Source organism: Somniosus microcephalus, chromosome 22, assembly GCF_052327205.1.
Source record: "Somniosus microcephalus isolate GS21.2 chromosome 22, FLI_Smic_1.0, whole genome shotgun sequence".
In the NCBI taxonomy this organism is placed as follows: domain Eukaryota; kingdom Metazoa; phylum Chordata; class Chondrichthyes; order Squaliformes; family Somniosidae; genus Somniosus; species Somniosus microcephalus.
Window position 1 is genome coordinate 6645882 of NC_141008.1, and position 19413 is coordinate 6665294.

The following is a 19413-nucleotide window of genomic DNA, read 5'->3' on the forward strand; positions in this document are numbered from 1 at the left end:
CGGTTCCAGATTCCAGCGAATTTTGGAAGATGATCAGCAATGCATCTACTATTTCTAGGGCCACTTCCTTAAGTACCAAGCATACGCTGTGATGGTCAGTGACAGAAGGAAAGGTGTGGGACTGTTGGTGAACATGGAAGTGGGATTGTGTTTACTGGTATCGCAGTCGGGTGAGTCGGTCACAGAGAGCCCGGCCAGAAAGAGGCTGTCTGGGTTGCCTCTTCCCTTCCTCTTCCTGAGCTGGTTGCCGTATGGCTGGTGGCAAGGGCAGTGTCCTCATGCTAGGGAGGTTGTGCAGCATGCAGCAGACCACCACGAATCTCGACACCCGCTCTGCTGAATACTGCAGGACTCCTCCAGAGCGGTCCAGGCAACGGAAGCGTTGCTTCAGCACGCCAATGGACTGCTCCATGATATTTCATGTGGCAGCATGGCTTTCGTTGTATGTATGCTGCGCACATGTGTGTGGGTTGCGCACTGGAGTCATGAGCCAGGTGGTCAGCAGATAGCCCTTGTCGCCCAGTAGCTACCCTCTGGTTTGTCGTGCTGCCTCAAATGCAGATAGGACAGTGGACTGCCACAGAATGAAGGCATCATGACTGCTGCCAGGATCCCGGACATTGACCTGCATGATTCACTGAGTGTGGTCGCACACCAGCCGAATGCGGTCGCACACCAGCCGAATGCTGAGGGAGTGGAATCCCTTACAGTTGCGGTACATCTCAGAGTTTACATGGGGGTGCCCGCAAAGCGATGTGTGTGCAGTCAATGGCACCCTGCATCATGGGGAAGCCCGCTATCCTCACGAAGCCGCGTGCTCGCTCTGCCTCATGGTCGCTGGAAATGTAGTCAGCTCTCTTCAAATACAGAGCCTCAGCTACCTCCTGTATGCAACAAGGCACAGCAAACTTGGAGATGTTGCAAATATCTTCTGCTCCAGCCTGGAACGAGCTCAACGCATAAAAATTCATGGCCACCGTGACCTTCGCAGCCACTGGCAAAGGGTCCTCGCCCTGCTCTGAGGTTGCAGTAGTGGCTGCAGCAGGTGGCAGTGAGGAAGTGCTTGGTGAAGCGCAGAGGTCTGACACACTGTTCCTTGCTGAGGGTCAGGTTGGAGTATTGCTCCCTGAACATCCTGGGCGGATATGGCCTCCTGCTGAGAGCCCTTCTCCCCCTCCTCATCCTCCTCCTCCCTCTTCCAACAGCTTGTCCTGCTCTGTGTTACCTCTGCTCATTCTCCCTGTCATACTATAGGCCAAGTGGAATGCCTACTAGAGCACCCATGTCTGGGAGCAAGTGGTCTGTGCAGAATCCTTGAATTCAAAACAAAGTCCTTCAGCACCGCCTCACCACTCCCTGTAGACTCTAGCAACTTTAAATAACTACAAACCACCAAACACTTCTACAAACTCGGCAACAGCCAATAGAAATCAACCAGCAACTAACTTGTAAGTAGATGATCCCTTTAAATAGTGCTAGTGGGGGGTTCTTCCTGCTGCTGAACGCATGTTAAGCTGTGTGAGCTTGAGAGGGCGTTAGCTGGAGTGTGGAGCTCCAAAATGGCAGCGCTGGCGTTAAATCAGTGTGTGATGTCACAATCTGCCTACTCTGCATACTTCCGGTACACGTGCCCTGCCCCCACGCTAAGATTGCGTCCAGCAGGGCCTGCGCCAGAAATGTGCGTGCGCGCCACGGACACCATTTTAGAAGCAAAACGGCACCCGCAGCACCCAAACAACAGGTACTACGGAGCTGAATTTTGCTGCCATTGACTGCATGCAGTCTGACTACAGCATCAACAGTCTGCAAAACTGATTTCTCCACAGCGACTATTAATGTTGCTCTGTAATCAGCTAATAAAAGCCATGGTTTGCCACAGAGTTGCCCAATCTCCTCCTGCAAATAAAGCATCCCACCACTATGAGGCACTGCAACTACTGGCCCAACCAAGAACCATCAAAGGAGACCCGCTGAGGGCTGTAAAGATGGAAGTGTCCATTGGAGCTGGGGGGTTGTAAAGGGAAATTCAATATTAAACTGCTCCAGGTACTGGGCCCACGATCAGTGACAGAAGGATGTTGTTCAAGTCTAACAAATTGTTTCAGATTTCTAAACTGTTTATGTAGCAGTGATTGCAAAAATATTATCACAAATAAAATTGCATATTTGGTCGATTTAGCAACCACTTCCAGTAGAGATAGAAAACTTCAAATATTCTTCACTGACTGTAGGTCAACTTAGAGAATCTGAATTTAATTAATGTCTTATATCCCACCACATTAACTGGATATTCATTAACAGATTAACAATTCATTCCTTTATTAAAAAGCTTGGTTGTATTTTCAACCAGAACAAGATGCGATACTATCAGCGAGACATAAACTAAAAAGAATAACAGCTTTTGATGGTATTTTTCAAAAGTTATTAACATTTACTTCAGTTTAAAGCAACTATGAAAAAGAGCTTAGGTTACAAAAGAAAATCTGAACCTTGCAATTACTAAAGTTTAATAAATAAAGTTCTATCTGCTTACTGCATGAACTGCTAACAGAAACAATGCATCATTACCTGCTTTATTTAAATTCCAGGTGTTCCTCACAACCTGAGATTTATGTAAATATTCAAGCAATTCTAGGGAATTTTCACATTTAAAGTATGCAAAAACCACCCTGGGGTTTAAATATACAATGACAGTAAAATAACTGTGGTGGTTATTTCATACAGTTACCGTATGGTCTGAATTCTTCTCCCAGGGCCTTTCTGTAGACAGCATTTTTATTTCAGAAACATGTGACATACCAAATGTCTAAGCGTGTGGATATATTTTTGGTTGACTCAATACAAATGCATGTGCAAAGAAATCCAGCATTTTTCTCATTTGGAGTTATCCTTTGCAATGATCTGTTACCGTAAGCAACCTGAACACAGAAAATAACCCTCTAATCTAACCAGCAATAAAACTAATTGAAGCAATGTTTTTAAACTGGAAAGGAGGAAGGAAAGTCCTACTGTTGAAAGAATATTAGAGAGAGATTGTTACCATCAGGATAGAGAAGAGCCAAGCATGATTTTTGTCATAATGATGCCTCTCACAAGTGATTTCCGCTGAACAATGTCATAATTCAATGTGATTTACGAAATGAAAAAAGGCTTTCCAAATATTTCATAAAGAATTTGGCCCTTTTGAAACTTAAACATGCGTTTACAAAATTGGAACATCCTGCTAGGTGCAATAAAAACAAAAAAAGTTATATCGTATCAAAGAACGGTTACAGCAGCAATGACTGAGCTGCAAGTCGTTAATAAACAGAGACATAAGTTTGAATATCAGAAATAATAGGACTTATAACTTACATAAATTCTATATATAATTGTGATATATAATTGACAGTGAAGTAATGCTGCGTACAGTTTTGGTGTCCATACTTAAGAAAGGACATACTTGCTCTCGAGTCAGTACAAAGAAGGTTCACTCGGTTAATCCCGGGGATGAGGGGATGGACATATGAGGAGAGGTTGAGTAGATTGGGACTCTACTCATTGGGAGTTCAGAAGAATGAGAGGCGATCTTATTGAAACATATAAGATTGTGAAGGGGTTGGATTCTATTTTACATCAACAGTGCTATTCTACATCAACAGCTGCGTCGAGGTCGTCACGACCCACAAAAATATCAGGTCATACCCCAACCAGAAACCCTGGATGAACGGAGAGGTCCGCTCACTGTTGAAAGCACGCGACGCAGCATTTAAATCTGGCGACACGGCGGCTTACAGAGCAGCTAGTACCAACCTAAAAAAGGGCATCAGGACTGCCAAATGGAAACAGACACTGCGGATAGAGGACCACTTCCGCAACAACTCGGACCCCCGGCGCATGTGGCAAGGCATCCAGGCCATCACTGACTACAAGGGCAAAAACGCCAGTCCCCCGGTCAGCGACGCCTCCCTCCCGGAGGAGCTTAACAACTTCTACGCTCGCTTCGACAGGGACAACAAGGAGCCGGCTACCAAAGCCTTGCCACCCCCGGAAGACCAGGTGCTCACTCTGTCGACCTCCGACGTAAGGGGCGCTTTACACAGAGTGAACACACGAAAGGCTACTGGACCGGATAGCATCCCTGGACGGGTACTCAAGGAATGTGCTGATCAGCTGGCTGATGTCTTCACCGCCATCTTCAACCTGTCATTGGCCCAGGCAGTAGTCCCTACATGCTTCAAGACCGCCACCATCATTCCTGTGCCTAAACAAGCGGCTGTGACGTGTCTGAACGACTATCGACCTGTCGCACTCACACCCATCATAATGAAGTGTTGAGAGAGACTGGTCTTAGCCCACATCAAAGCCAGTGTTCCTGCCTCCCTTGACCAACACCAGTTTGCCTATCGGGCAAACAGATCAACGGAGGATGCAATCACTACTGCTCTACACTCGGCACTGAATCACCTAGATGGTAAGGAGACCTACATCAGAATGTTGTTCATAGACTACAGCTCAGCATTCAACACTATCGTCCCCAACAAGCTGGCCACCAAACTCCAAACTCTTGGCCTGAACACTTCCCTCTGCAACTGGACCCTGGACTTCCTAACAAACAGACCCCAGTCTGTCAAATTAGGCAACCACACCTCCCCCCCACCGCCCCGACCCTGAACACGGGGGCCCCACAAGGATGTGTGCTGAGCCCCCTCCTCTACTCCCTCTTCACCCACGACTGTGTGGCTGTTAATGGTTCCAACACCATCATCAAGTTTGCAGATGACACCACAGTAGTAGGCCAGATCACCAACAATGATGAGTCAGCCTACAGGGAGGAGGTCCAGCATCTCGTGAAGTGGTGCGCCGACAACAACCTGGCCCTTAACACCAAGAAAACAAAGGAAATAATCGTGGACTTCAGGAAGTCCAAAGGCGGAAGTCACACCCCCATCCACATCAATGGGGCGGAGGTGGAAAGGGTGGCCAGCTTTAAGTTCCTCGGAGTCCACATCACGGAAGACCTCTCCTGGTCCCTCAACACCTCCTCTCTGGTGAAGAAGGCCCAGCAGCGCCTATATTTCTTGAGGAGGCTGAAGGGATGTAATCTGTCACCCCCGATCCTCTCTAACTTCTACCGCTGCACTATAGAGAGCATCCTGACAAACTGTATCACGGTATGGTATGGCGGCTGTAGCTCCCATGACCGGAAAGCCCTGCAGCGGGTAGTCAAAACTGCCCAACGCATTACCGGCACCCGGCTACCGACCATAGAACATATATATCAGAAACGCTGCCTACGGAGGGCACGGACCATCATCAAAGACCCTACCCACCCCAGCCACAGTCTGTTCGCCCTCCTACCATCTGGAAGACGCTACAGATGCATTCGCACCCGTACGACCAGATTTAGGAACAGCTTCTTTCCCAGGGCTGTCATCCTACTGAACTCCACAAATAAACACTAAAGCCTGCACATCTGCCGATGCACTTTATTCACTTTATTATGGTCATATTTATGCTAATATATATGTACAAATGTATGGTGAAATGTTTAAGTGTCCTAATCCAAATTGTACACTCTCGGGAGCCGCAAGCCTACATTTCGTTGTACTGCACTTGTGCACTAACAATGACAATAAAAGTTGATTTGATTTGATTTGATTTGATGATGGGTGAAACTAGAACTAGGGAGCATAGTCTTAGAATAAGGGGCTGCTCTTTCAAAACTGAGATGAGGAGGAACTACTTCACTCAGAGGGTGGTAGGTCCATGGAATATGCTGCCCCAAAAAACTGTAGAAGCTGCATCATTACATAAAGTTAAAACAGAAATAGACAGTTTCCTAGAAGTAAAGGGAATTAAGGGTTACGGGGAGCGGGCAGGAATTTGGACATGAGTCTAGGTTCGGATCGGTCATGGCCCTGTGGGTAGCGGAGCGGGACCAGGGGCCGTGTAGCCTGATCCTGCTCCTATTTCGTGTGTCTAATTCTGTTAGATGCAGGAGATGGTTCTGTGATAGTGGATTGGCAGTTAGGATCAGATCAACCATGATCTTATTGAATGGCGGAGCAGGCTCGAGGGGCCGATTGGCCTACTCCTGCTCCTATTTCTTATGCTCTTATGTTTAAGAAATTTAGAAAGTTAGGCTCGCCAAACCACAAATAGTGAGAAAGCCAAAAGTAATACTGTGTTTACTATAACACCGACATTTTTGCCATTTTACCTGGAGGGGCTTCACCTCCACGTTAAAATAAAAACATCTGAAAATCTGGCAAACACACCACGATTACTATTGTATTACCACCACACTATTATCACTATTAATTCAAAACTCTGTTCACTGATGACTGTAGGGAGGGAAGCTCAAATTAAACAGTGCAATCATGTTGATTGCAAGTTGTAAACTTGGGAGACTAGCAAACATTTTGAAGCTTTCTTGCAGCCTCAAAGATAATTATTGTTTTTGGAGCCGCACCTTTAAATACATTTCAGAAGATAACAACAATACTGCAGAGAGTTCGAGGTTTTAAAATAAATGAAAGAGCAAGACATAAAAGCTTGCAAACTCAATTTTTGGGCAAACTACATCACAGTAAAACCTTTGGGGTTAGAAATGGTGCAATTTAATGGCTATATTTAGAAAATGTAAACAACTTTTAAATGATATCGTTCAAACACCAAAAAAGGTTCTGTCTTTTTAAAACGCTATACCTTGTTTGGCCTTACGAAATCTGAAATCTGAGACTCACCTCTGCCTGGAAACTCTTCAGTAATGGCGCCACCAGTTTCCTCAAGTCCTGTAGTTAGACAGGAGGGGGGATCAGATGGGGTAGGGAAGATAACAGAAAAACAGTTCATTAGTAAAACAGTATTGAAAAGGTCCAATCTGCTATATAATTGGTCTTACTCATCTGAAATAATGTTACTGTGCATACTCTGGAAGGAAATAAGTTCATTGTCAGTTTTGTAGCCCATAAACTTAAATTAAAACCAGCTGGCCTCAGTATCCCTGGCCTAGAAGTGGGTAAGACAACTAGGGTTTGGTGGCCTGAGCTGGAAAGTCCATGTCTGGACAGAGCAGGATCAGGCCCGGCTGTGATCTCCTCCATGACGGAACAAGCTGGCCACACTAGGGGCTCACACTTGAAGAATGGACACTTGCACAAAGTATTGGAGTGTGTCCGGTACCATGTGCCAGCTTGAGTTAGTGCTTTTGGAAGAGGAGAAAACTGAAGGAGAAACAAAAAAATCACTGTTTGGATTAAAACTGGAGACCATCACAGAAAACAATAGATTTTAATATTGTATAATTCCCTCTCTCCCATTCTACAGTTCCATAGGATGTTAAAGGTGCCATATAATTGCCATAGAACCTTCAAATCAATACATTCAAGCATTTTCTATGACTGGAAAAATCATTTTGCTCTGGTCCAAGAGCCAGGTACTGTCCCTTGTCCCCACTCTATGTGCTAGCTAGTAACAGAAAAACAGCTTTTCATCTGTTTCTGGAATTTATAGAACGTACATTAACCAGCTGTGACTTTGCTTTACGACAATTCCCCCAACATACATTTCTTGATAACAGAACATTACACCGAATGTTAACCGTGCCTCAGGACACACACTACTTTGGTAGACAACAGAAAAGGGAGATAAACCCACTTTGTCCTCTGATGGACATCCACCTGTTTCTAGTCTAAAAAGGTTACTTAACTTCTCTCGTTTTTGTGTCTATTTGCTATTCCAAACTGTAAATTACTCACTTGAATGCTGGTTATTTACATTTGATTTTCATTTATGAATCCAGGCAGGCATCGCAGGAAGTTTAGTGTACAAACCATCAGGATAGCAGCAGGTTAATTTTACGCAACCAACTCATTCCTAACTAGTGCCTTATCATCATATCATTTTTTTTTTTTTTTAAAAAGAGATCACATTGTATTTTTTTGCTGTTTTTCACCCGTGGGCTGTTTCACATAATGTCAACCACTGCCTCACTCCACTGCCTCTGTTAATTTCACTTTAATAAATCTGCCAGAAATTAGCGAAAAGTAAATAGAAATCAATTTAAGCTCCTGAAAAACTTTTTAAAAAACAGATGGTTCGTATAAACAACAAGTAATTTAGGATTAGCAGTTTATGCAAAATAAACCACTTATATTGCAGCCATTATACTTGCAGGTTCTCCATCTCCGTGTCACTGGTGGTTTAAACCCAGCATCGATATTCTGTATGAGTAAGAGCTAAATGAGAATAGAATTGGACAGTTAATGGGAAAGGCAGTGGGAAGCGGACGGGAACGGGAGTGGAGGATAAATGAGGGATATGGAATGTGCTACAAGTCTATCCGCTACAGAGGTCAATGCATGCCATTCAACTTTACTGACTTTTGCCTTCATCCGGCTGCATATTCAATGATAAAGTCGCGATCTCTGGGGAGTTTTCATTCCTGGCCATCTGGTGAAAGGAAAAGTTTTCTTGCAACTTATGCAAATTTTAAAATCAGGGCCTGCCAAAAGTATTGTTTTATTAAAAAAATATGAATGAACTAATAGGGGTTAGTGCCCGAGGACCAAACATTAACCCCCATGTAATGCAATGAATTTCACTCTGAAAGGGAGTGTGTCAGATATGGCTCATGCCACCAATGAAAGGTATGAATGGATGAGTGGCATGGGAGTGTTGTATGGGGTATAAGTACAGAAGATTTGTTTCCTTAATGTCAAGGTGTCTTACACAGAATCAACGGTCTTTTTTGACAGTTGCTAGCTTGCTTCTTCTGCAATTGGACTTTAGAAACAGTCTGTCATTATTCAATTTGGGGTTGACCGTAACAGAACCCAAAATATCAGCAGTACGAGGGAACCTAAACATCATGGGGAGAAACGTATTGGTTTTAATATTAGTATTTAAAAAAAGGAAAAAATAATGGGACTTGTCTTATTGAATTTTTTGGGATCACTAACATGTGGATAGGGGAGTGTCGATGGACGTCGTCTATATGGACTTACAGAAGGCATTTGATAAGGTTCCACATAAGAGATTTATTAGCAAAAATAAGAGCACACAGATTGGAAGTAAACATGTGACATGGGTTAGTAATTGGTTGGGAGGTAGAAGACAGTAAGGATAAAGCAAGGGTACTTTGACTGGCGGGATGTGATAAGTAGCACTCAATCATGCGTGAGCAGAACTCCAAACAAAAGGAGGATATAGAATCATACAGCACAGAAGGAGGCCATTCGGCCCATCGTGCATGCACCGGCTCTTTTGTAGAGCTATGCAATTAGCCCCACTCCCCAGCTCTTTCCCCCACAGCCCTGTAATTTTTTTCCCCTTTACCTCAAGGGGTCTGGAATATAAAGGGGAGGAAGTTATGCTTCAGTTGCACAGAGTCTTCATCAGACCCCATCTGGAGAACTGCAGCCAGTTCTGGGCCCTGCACCTCAGGAAGGATACATTGCCCTTGGGGGGAGTGCAGCGCTGATTCACCAGAATGATACCGGGGCTTAGAGAGTTAAATTATGACAGCAGGTTCATAAACTTGGCGTGTATCCCTTTGAGTTTAGAAGATTGAGGAGTGATCTGATCAAGGTGTTTAAAATAATAGAGAGGTTCAATATGGTAGATGCAGAGCAACTATTTCCTCTGGTGGGAGAATCCAGAACAAGGGCATAATCTTAAAATTAGACTTAATTAGATTGCTTGGCCATTCAGAAGTGAAATCAGGAAGAACTTTTTCACACAAAGAGTAATGAAAATCTGGAATCTCTCCCCCAAGAGGCTGGGGATCAATTGAAATTTTCAAGACTGAGATCGACAGATTTTTATTAAGGTTATCAAGGGAGATGGCTCAAAGGCAGGTAAATAGTGTTAAGGTACAGATCAGCCATCAGCGAATTGAATGGTGGAACAGGCTCGAGTGGCAAACAGGCTCGAGGGGCTGAATGGCCTACTCCTGTACCTATGTTTCTATAAAAACTCTGCAATAATCCTTCTGAAGCATTCTTTCTATTTTTACAGCTACAATACAAAACTGTATATTGATTGCCAATGACAGCTGACAGCACGTAACATCAAGTCAGAGGAAGAGACACACAATTTGAAGGTTTGTGCTTCTCCATTTAAATGGAAAACGTGACATGGGTATGTTACACAGTGTGCCTTACAAGGAAGCAAACTATAATCTCCCAAGTCAGTCCGGTCCCAGACTACTTGTGTGTGTGCCGCAGCCTGTATGTTTCCAATATACTTCAATCACCCTGTCTATAAAACATTCAGTCTCTGCAGTGTCTAAGGTTCACAGGCTGACCTATCTGTGTCTCTTATCTGATTGGCTCTGACCTACAAGATGGCTTTCTCCCCAGTACATAGTCCAAAATATTGGGCAAATGTTTATCAGTAATAACTACCCACTACATTTCCGATCGACTTTGCTGACAATATGTTCTTTTCATTATCCAGATGCACTCTGGCTAGCAAGTGTTCTTAGATTCAATACAGCAGAGATAATGAGATGCAGTGCAGTTGTTCCTTCTTTGGTGACATCATTAGCCCAGCTGTCACTTTCTATTTATGAAGTGGTCTGTCACACACACAATGACAGGCCTCTACTGCCATCTCACCCTTTTGCATTCCCACATTCCTTGTTATTCTGAACAGAATAATGAGAGACCAACACCTGGTGCCGCTCTGGATTCATTCAGCCAGCTACTGCAGTGCCTCAAACTAAACAACAAATGTGAGGAAGCCGAACAGCTTTCAGCCCATACTGTTTTACGGTACAAATTGTTGTTTATAATTTCACTCCCCAAGCTCCATGGGATTGGAAAGACTACACCTCAGTCATGTACAGTTCAAATGATCTATTGATAGCATTGAGCCAAGTGTGCACTACAAAATTGTGAGCTGCAATGTTTTAAAGCAATCTGTAATTGGGTTTTTTACCTGTGGATATGAAAAGAAAATCAAGAAAGGCAGGAATGCTTTTTTATAAATTATTTAATCCTAATAAAGACCTAAAAAAGTGACACATCAAATCTGAATCTTTTTCTAATTTCCCAGTATGCAAGGCACAAACGGCAACAAATTCTGAAACTGCTTTATAATACATTCTTGTACCAGGTTTTGGAGCGTGCGTACCCGTGAGGTTCATTTCAAAACTGTGGCACAGTTTACAATCACAATGAAAACTGAAACTGCCAGAGTGGTAAGCAGTCGTTGCTGACTGTGTACAGCTTGGCTCTGTTACACTACTTATTTCAAGACCTGTCATGAGTGAAAACAGGCAAATATCAAAAGGGACTATCCAAACCGTTCTTGCTCATCTCAACCATAAACATGTAGTCGACACCGTGCAATCAGTTTTCCAGTAAATCTTCTTACTATGTTGTAACATTGGTGATAAGAGTGCTTATAAAAGGAAATGCATTGTTCATTAATATCTCACATGTAGCCACAAAGGTCAATGCATCCTTAAATTCGACCTCTGTTTACTATTACAAACAGAAAGCTTCAAATCAGCACTAGTACAACCAGATGCACCTCAGTTTAGGTTTTACAAGGAGAATTTAGGCAACTGCCATTATAAACCAGCAACAGACTCACAACACAAAATGTTTCCCTCCCTCTGCCCCAATACCAGCCAACAATTCTCTCCTCCAAGCCCAGTCTTAACATTCCTTTTACACACGGAAAGCTAGTTTCAAAGTGAAAGATTTCGACTTACTGACGGACTTAGTGTTTGAGTCTATTGCTGCCAGATAATGTTATACTGCTTGCCATGGTTTACTAAGACAAAAAGGAAGCCTTTCTTAAAGGTAGATTTATTAAAAAAGATGTTTCGATCAGGGCCAGATTAACCAGCATGCAGACCAAGCAATCAACAAGAATCCCACAAGATCTGGACACCATCCAACTTGGACAGCTCATTATTATTCTTTCTTCTCTTCTTTAGCTGCATGCTATTTTTCAAAACAGACCTGTATTGCCACTTGCCAAATGCAGGAAATAGCTCAGCACAGACAGTTTGCAGTCCTGTTGAAAAACAGCACACAACTTACCACTTTGGACATGATTTTAAAGGATATATAAATTAACACTAAGATAACACTTTACAAATCCTTAACCTGAGGTTAATTATGTTATTTTTCCACCATTTAGTCTTCGTAAATCTTGCACCATCCCTGTAAAGAATAGATAGGAAACTTGCTCCAGCATCTACCAATACCACAAAGTACCCAGGAGCAGGAGCCTCTGTATCGAGATCATAGGCTAGTACAGCACAGAAGGAAGCTGTTCGGCCCATCGAGTCTGCGCCGGCTCTTTCGAAGACCAATCCAGTCAGTCCCACTCCCCCGCCCTTTCCCCATCTCCCTGCAATTTTTTCTCCTTCAAGTATTTATCCAATTCCCTTTTGAAGGCTCCTTGTGAATCTGTATCCGCCACCCTATCAAGCAGTGCATTCCAAATCCTAACCACTCATTGGGTAAACAAGTTTTTTCTCTTGTCGTCTCTGGCTCATCCAATCACCTTAAATCTCTCGTTATCAACCCTTCAGCCATTGGAAACATTATCTCTTTATTTATTCTATCTAAATCCTTCATGATTTTAAACACCTCTATCAAATACCCTCTTAGCCTTCTCTGCTCTAAGGAGAACAACCCCAGCTTCTCCAGTCTATCCACTTCACTGTAGTCCCTCATCCCTGGAACCATTCTAGTAAATCTCTTCTGTACTCTCTCCAAAGACTTCACATCCTTCCTAAAGTGTGGTGCCCAGAACTGGGGCTGAACTAGTGCTTTATATAGGTTTAGCATAACTTCCAGGCTTTTGTACTCTCTGCCTATATATTTATAATAATAAAACCCAGGATCCCATGTGCTTTATTAACTGTTTTGTTAACCTGTCCTGCCACCTTCAAAGATTTGTGCACAGGCACCCCCAGGTCTCTCTTCTTGCTCGTCCCTTTAGAATTGCACCATTTAGTGTGTATGGTCTCTCCTCATTCTTCCTACCAAAATGTATCACCTCACACTTCTCTGCGTTAAATTTCATCTTCGATATGTCCACCCATTCCATCAGTCAGTCTATGTCTTCTTGAAGTCTATTACTATCTTCCTCATTGAGCCCTCTGGACTCACCATCGAGTTCAACAATTTCAGACCATAACCTCGGCTCCTATTTTTACGGAGCGCTGCTCCTTCGTCAGGTGAAGTGGAGAAATGCATAAAGACACAGCTTATATAGTCAGAGAATCATGTCAGATGTTTACAGGTAATGTTTCCAATGTTTTCCTGACTGACCTGTTTGGACACCATTCACATCTTTGATTGCTGTGATTATCTCTCTGCCGAGGTGTGATAAATGGCAGTTGGAAACATTACCTGTAAACATCTGACATGATTCTCTGACTATATAAGCTGTGTCTTTATGCATTTCTCCACTTCACCTGACGAAGGAGCAGCGCTCCGAAAGCTTGTGATTTCAAATAAAGCTGTTGGACTATAACCTGGTGTTGTGTGACTTCTTACATTTGTCCACCCCAGTCCAACTCCGGCATCTCCACACCATGCCTATTTTTACAGATGGCAGCTGTTGATTCTATTCCCATTTACACCTCCTCTAGACCCAGCTTTTATTTCTTTACTTGTCTCATTACCATCTCCTTTTGCCTCGCACCATCATCCCTTTTGTCATTTAATCTCTGCTGCCTTCCACCCTATCACAGATAAATTTGGCCTTTTGTTCTTTCCTCCCCTCCCCGCCTTCCCCTGCCCATGCTTCAAATCTGTTACATTTCTAACATTTATCATTTCCGACGTTAGGTCATCGAGCTGAAACGTTAACTCTGTTTCTCTCTCCACAGATGCAGCCTGACCTGCTGAGTGTTCCCAGAATTTTCTGTTTTTATCCCTCACTGTTTACTACATTTCCAAGTTTTGTGCCAGCTGCAAATTTCAAAATTGTGTTCTGTACCCCCAAGTCATTAATGTATATCAAAAACAGCAGTGGCCTTAGTATTGAACCCGGGGATGCACCACTGTATACCTCCCTCCAGTCCGAAAACAACCATTCACCACAAATCTCTCTTTGCTTCCCCTTAGCCAATTATCCCATGGACTTCAATTTTGCTAACAAGCCTAATATGTGGTACTTTATCAAACACCTTTTGAAAGTCCTTATACACAACATAATTTGCACTGCCCTCATCCACCCTCTCTGTTACCTCATCAAAAAACTCAACCAAGTTAGTCAAACATGATTTGCCCTTAACAAATCCATGCTGGCTCTCCTTTATTAGTCCATGCTTGTCCAATAGCTATTAATTTTCTCCCGGATTATTGTTTCTAAAAGTTTCCCCACCACCGAGGTTAAACTGACTGGCCTGTAATTGCCGGGTTTATCCTTCTCCCCTTTTTTGAACAAGGGTGTAACATTTGCAAACCTCCAGGCCTTTGGCACCACCCCTGTCCAGAACCAGGGGTCATAGTCTAAGGGTAAGGGGTAAGCCATTTAGGACCGAAATCAGGAGGAATTTCTTCACCCAGAGAGTGGTGAACCTGTGGAATTCTCTGCCACAGAGGGCGGTGGAGGCCAGTTCATTAAATATATTCAAGAAAGAATTGGATATATTTCTTGAGGCTAAAGGGATCAAGGGATATGGGGAGAAGGCAGGGACAGGATACTGAATTTGGATGATCAGCCATGATCTCATTGAATGGCGGAGCATGCTCAAAGGGCCTACTCCTGCTCCTATCTTCTATGTTTCTATGTTTAATCTAAGGAAGGATTGGAAGATTGTGGTCAGCACCTATGTTCCCTGAAAGGTGCGCGGCCGCACAGCGATCTGTACGGTGCCACGCACTTAAATTCACAGGCCACACAGTGAGCTGGAGCTGGGGAGAGGGTGACCCTTTACCCAACGAGCGGGTAAAAGTCATAGCGATGTGAGAATGACCCAGGAATCCTCACAGGGAGCGTCGTTTGGGACCTCACAGAGCCGATCCAATATTTCAACGGCATTCGGTAAGGTACGGAGCCCTGAAACCTGGCGAACATTGTCTCGGACAGCTGTTGCCTAATGGCGGCCGCAGGACCTACAATTCTCTGTGCACCAGCAACCGCTCTATCCACCGCGCTGATTTCCCCGCTGAGAGTGCGCATGCTTCCCAGGGCCGCGTGCATTCTCAAGAGAGAAACTGAGTCGGACTCGGTGGAAACGGGTGAAGAAACCAGGAAGCGGCAGGTAGGATAGGAGAGCGGCTGGAGCAACAATGTAATGGTACTGGGGCACTCGAGGCACGTCCGCCGGGCCCGGTGGCTCTGATTCAAGGCCTGAGATACGCACTCGGTGTTGCGGAGGCTTGCGCGCTCCTCCGTAGTTTCCTATGCTGCACTTTAAAAATAAATTATCCCGATCTCCAGACAGTGAGTATCTTGGCAAACCTCTTCAGGCAAAACTTTTTTTTTTATGTTTCACATTTCAATTCATGCGGTGTAATTCAGACTAAGGTGAGTTGTGGGTGTGTAACCCAAGAAGGCCGGTCCTCAACTAGAAATGTTGATGTGACTGATGTGGGTCTGATTAAAGCTGAACAATAGCAAGGCGGGAGGAGGGGGGAAGCACTTTTTAACCTTAAATTAGGCCGCAGTTCTACAAGCGCATTTGCTCCCATGGAGTGTGATTTTGGGCGCACTTCAATGAAAAAGTGTTGGTATAACACAAGATATAATTGAGGGTACTAAAGGCGTGAGGTAGAAGTCTGGTACGGGTTTATGTTTGCACTGAGTGCATGCTAACTCCAGCTTCAGTTTCTCACCACCTCCCAGCAAATGTTGGAAACAAAAAATTATTGCTAATGTCTGGTGTAATAATAATAAAACAGAACAAGGTATTTGGTTCATCAAGTATTTTCCTTCCACCAACTACATCCAGTCTATTTGTTTTGGGATGAGATGTTAAATATGCTCCTGTGGTTCAGATGGATTAATAAGGGACAGCCAGCACGGATTTGTTAAGGAAAATTGTGTCTGACGAACCTGATTGAGGTAGCATGGGATGTGTGAGACTTTGCCCAAAAATGTATATTGAAGTGAGGTTTCTTCTCACCAAACCTCTAGACCTTGACATAATGGACATCTTGATGGTTTAACTTCTAATCTTTAACCTGTCTGAATTTACAAAGGAACTGGACAATCTCAGATAGTTCAAAAGCAAAATACTGTGGATGCTGGAAATCTGAAATAAAAACAGAAAATGCTGGAAATACTCAGGTCAGGCAGCAGCTGTGGAGGGAGAAACAGAGTTAACGTTTCAGGTCGGTGACCCTTTGTCAGAACTGGAAAAAGTTGGAGATGTAAAAGGTTTTTAAGCAAGTGTCGGGGCAGGGAAAGGGAGGAGGGGGAGGAAAGAACAAAAGGGAAGGTCTGTGATAGGATGGAAGGCAGGAGAGATTAAGAGACATTAAGAGATGGGGCAAGGCAAAAGGAGATGGTAACGGGACAAGTTAAGAAACAAAAAGATGGCTCTAGATGAAGTGTAAATGGCGATGGCAGAATGAAAGACAGCTGCCATGTGAGAGAGAGGGAAAAAAAGGGAAAAAAAGAATAGGGGCAGAGGTTATGGTGTGAAATTGTTGAACTCGATGTTGAGTCCAGAGGGCTGTAAAGTGCCTAATCGAAAGATGAGATGCTGTTCCTCGAGCTTCATTGGAACAGTGTAATAGGCTGAGGACGGAGAGGTCAGAGTGGGAGTGGAGCGGAGAATTAAAGTGACAGGCGACCGGAAGCTCGGGGTCACCCTTACGGACTGAACGGAGGTGTTCCGCAAAGCAGTCACCCAATCTGCGTTTGGTCTCCCCAATGTAGAGGAGACCACATCGTGAGCAGCGAATGCAGTATACTAAATTGCAAGAAGTACAAGTAAATCGCTGTTTCACCTGGAAGGAGTGTTTGGGGCCCTGGACAGTGAAAAGGGTGGAGGTAAAAGGGCAGGTGTTGCATCTCCTGTGCTTGCACAGGAAGGTGCTGGGCGAAGGGGAAGGGGTGCTGGGGGTGATAGAGGAGTGGACCAGGGTGTCGCGGAGGGAGCGGTCCCTACGGAATGCTGAAAGGGGAGGAGAGAGGAAGATTTGATTGGTGGTGGGATCACGCTGGAGGTGGCGGAAATGGCAGAGAATGACCCATTGAATGTGGAGGCTGGTGAGGTGAAAGGTGAGGACAAGGGGAACCCTATCGTGGTTCCAGGAGGGAGGGGCAAGGTTGAGAGCAGAAGTGCGGGAAATAGAACGGACACGGTCAAGGGCCATGTTAACCACAGTGGAGGGGAATCCTCGGTTGAGGAAAAAGGAAGCTATGTCGAACGCACTGGTATGGAAGGTGGCATCGTCAGAGCAGATGCGGCGGACATGGAGAAACTGGGAGAATGGAATAGAGTCCTTACATGAAGCGGGGTGGGAGGAAGTGTAGTCCAGGTAGCTGTGGGAGTCAGTAGGTTTGTAGTAATCTCAGGTAGTTAATGTGACCTTGCTAATACAGGTAGACTATCCTTTATCCGAAAACCTCGGGACCAGCCGTGTTTTGGTTTTCGGAGAATTTCGGATTTCGGAAGGTGGGTCGGCGGGGGTCCGCAGGGGGGTCGGCGGGGGGCCGTGCGCACGACCCCCCGCCGACCCCCGCTGGCCCCGACCCCCACCCCGCCGGCCCCGACCCCCCGCCGACCCCGACCCCCGCCGACTTACGGTCGGGGTCGGCGGGGGGTCGTGCGCACGACTTACGCTGACGCTCAGCGTAAGTCGGCGGGGGTCGGGGTCGGCGGGGGTCCGCGGGGGGGGGTTGGCGGGGGTCCACGGGGGGTCGTGCGCACGACTTACGCTGGGCTTACGCTGAACGAAAAAACCTTCGGTTTTTAGAGGGTTTCGGTTTTCGGAAGTGCGGATAAAGGGTAGTCTACCTGTAGTGCTAATGTATTAGTGTCGGTGGCTCCATTGTTCTAGCCAATCTGCTATTAACACCTCACATGGGATGTTGCCGACCTGTCTGTTTCATCCTCCACCATTGTCCCGGCTAATCTCCAATATTAGCATATCCTAATGGGACATTGCCCCCCAGATGTTATGATGGGACACCTGACAGAGCAAATTCTAACACGAGACAAGTATAATATCGTTTTTTTAAAGAGCTGTGACCTGTTAAGAGATTAAATAAAGCCACTAATGAGGTTTATAAACCAAAAAAAAGCAACTGCTTTCATGATTTTTAAAAGTTCGTCTGATTGTCCTGTGATGTGAGATGGTGGGGTAGCAATATGGCATTACTGTATAGATGCTTTTAACTGGTTGCTGTTGCGGTCGTTGTTGTAAAATTTGCCCATGGACAAAAATGTGGCACTCAAAGGAGTTTGTGGCGCGCTCAGTACACCAAAAAATTAGAGGGAACATTGGTCAGCACCTCCACAATTTCTACCCTTATTTCCCTCAGCAACCTAGAATGCATCCCATCCGGACCGGGTGATTTATCCACTTTAATTACCGCCAGCCTTTCTAAATACATCCTCTTTATATATTTTTATCTCATCCAGTATCCCAGCAACCTCCTCGTTTACCATAAACACCGATGCAAAGTACTTATTTAGTATCTCAGCCCTGCCTTCTGCCTCCACCAATGGTTCTCCATTTTGGTCCCGAATCGGCTCCACTGCTCCTCTGACAACCCTTTCACTGTTAATATGCCGATAGGCCTTTGGATTCCCTTTTATGTTAGCCGCCAATCTATTCTCGAGCTGTCTCTTTGCCCCTCTTATTTCCTTTTTCACTTCTCCTCTGTACTTTTTATACCTGACATCTGTCATACGCTCCCTTTTTTTGCTTCATCCTACTCTCTAACTCCTTCGTCCTCCAGGGAGCTCTGACTTTGGTTGCCCTCCCTTTCCCCCTTGTGGGAATATAACCGAGACTGTACCCAAACCATCTCCTCTTTAAAGGCTGCCCATTGCTCCATTACATTTCTGCCAGCCAATCTTTGACTCCAATTTACCTGGGCCAGATCCCTCCTCAATTCGCTGAAATTAGCCCTCCTCCAGTAAGGTATTTTTATTCTAGATTGCTCCTAGTTCTTCTCCATATCGCAGATGACACGAAAATTGGTGGAGTGGTAAATAGCGAGGAGGGAAGCCTCAGGCTACAGGACGATATAGATGGGTTGGTCAGATGGGCGGAACAGTGGCAAATGGAACTTAACCCTGAAAAGTGTGAGGTGATGCATTTTGGGAGGACAAACAAGGCAAGGGAATACACAATGAATGGTAGAACCCTAGGAAGGACAGAGGATCAGAGGGACCTTGGTGTGCATGTACATAGATCCCTGAAGGCAGCAGGTGGTTAAAAAGGCATATGGGATACTTGCCTTCATTAGCCAAGGCATAGAATATAATAG

The 19413-nt window shown here is 44.8% G+C and overlaps 1 protein-coding gene across 1 annotated transcript in view; it reads right to left on the reverse strand.

The window, feature by feature from the left end:
• Positions 1 to 19413, reverse strand: part of cux1a (cut-like homeobox 1a) — a 436348-nt gene that overhangs the window by 322227 nt on the left and 94708 nt on the right. Inside the window, exon 4 of the mRNA XM_085965092.1 lies at positions 6729 to 6776. Coding sequence (XP_085821218.1) covers positions 6729 to 6776 — 48 coding nt within the window. The remainder of the gene's footprint in view (positions 1 to 6728; positions 6777 to 19413) is intronic.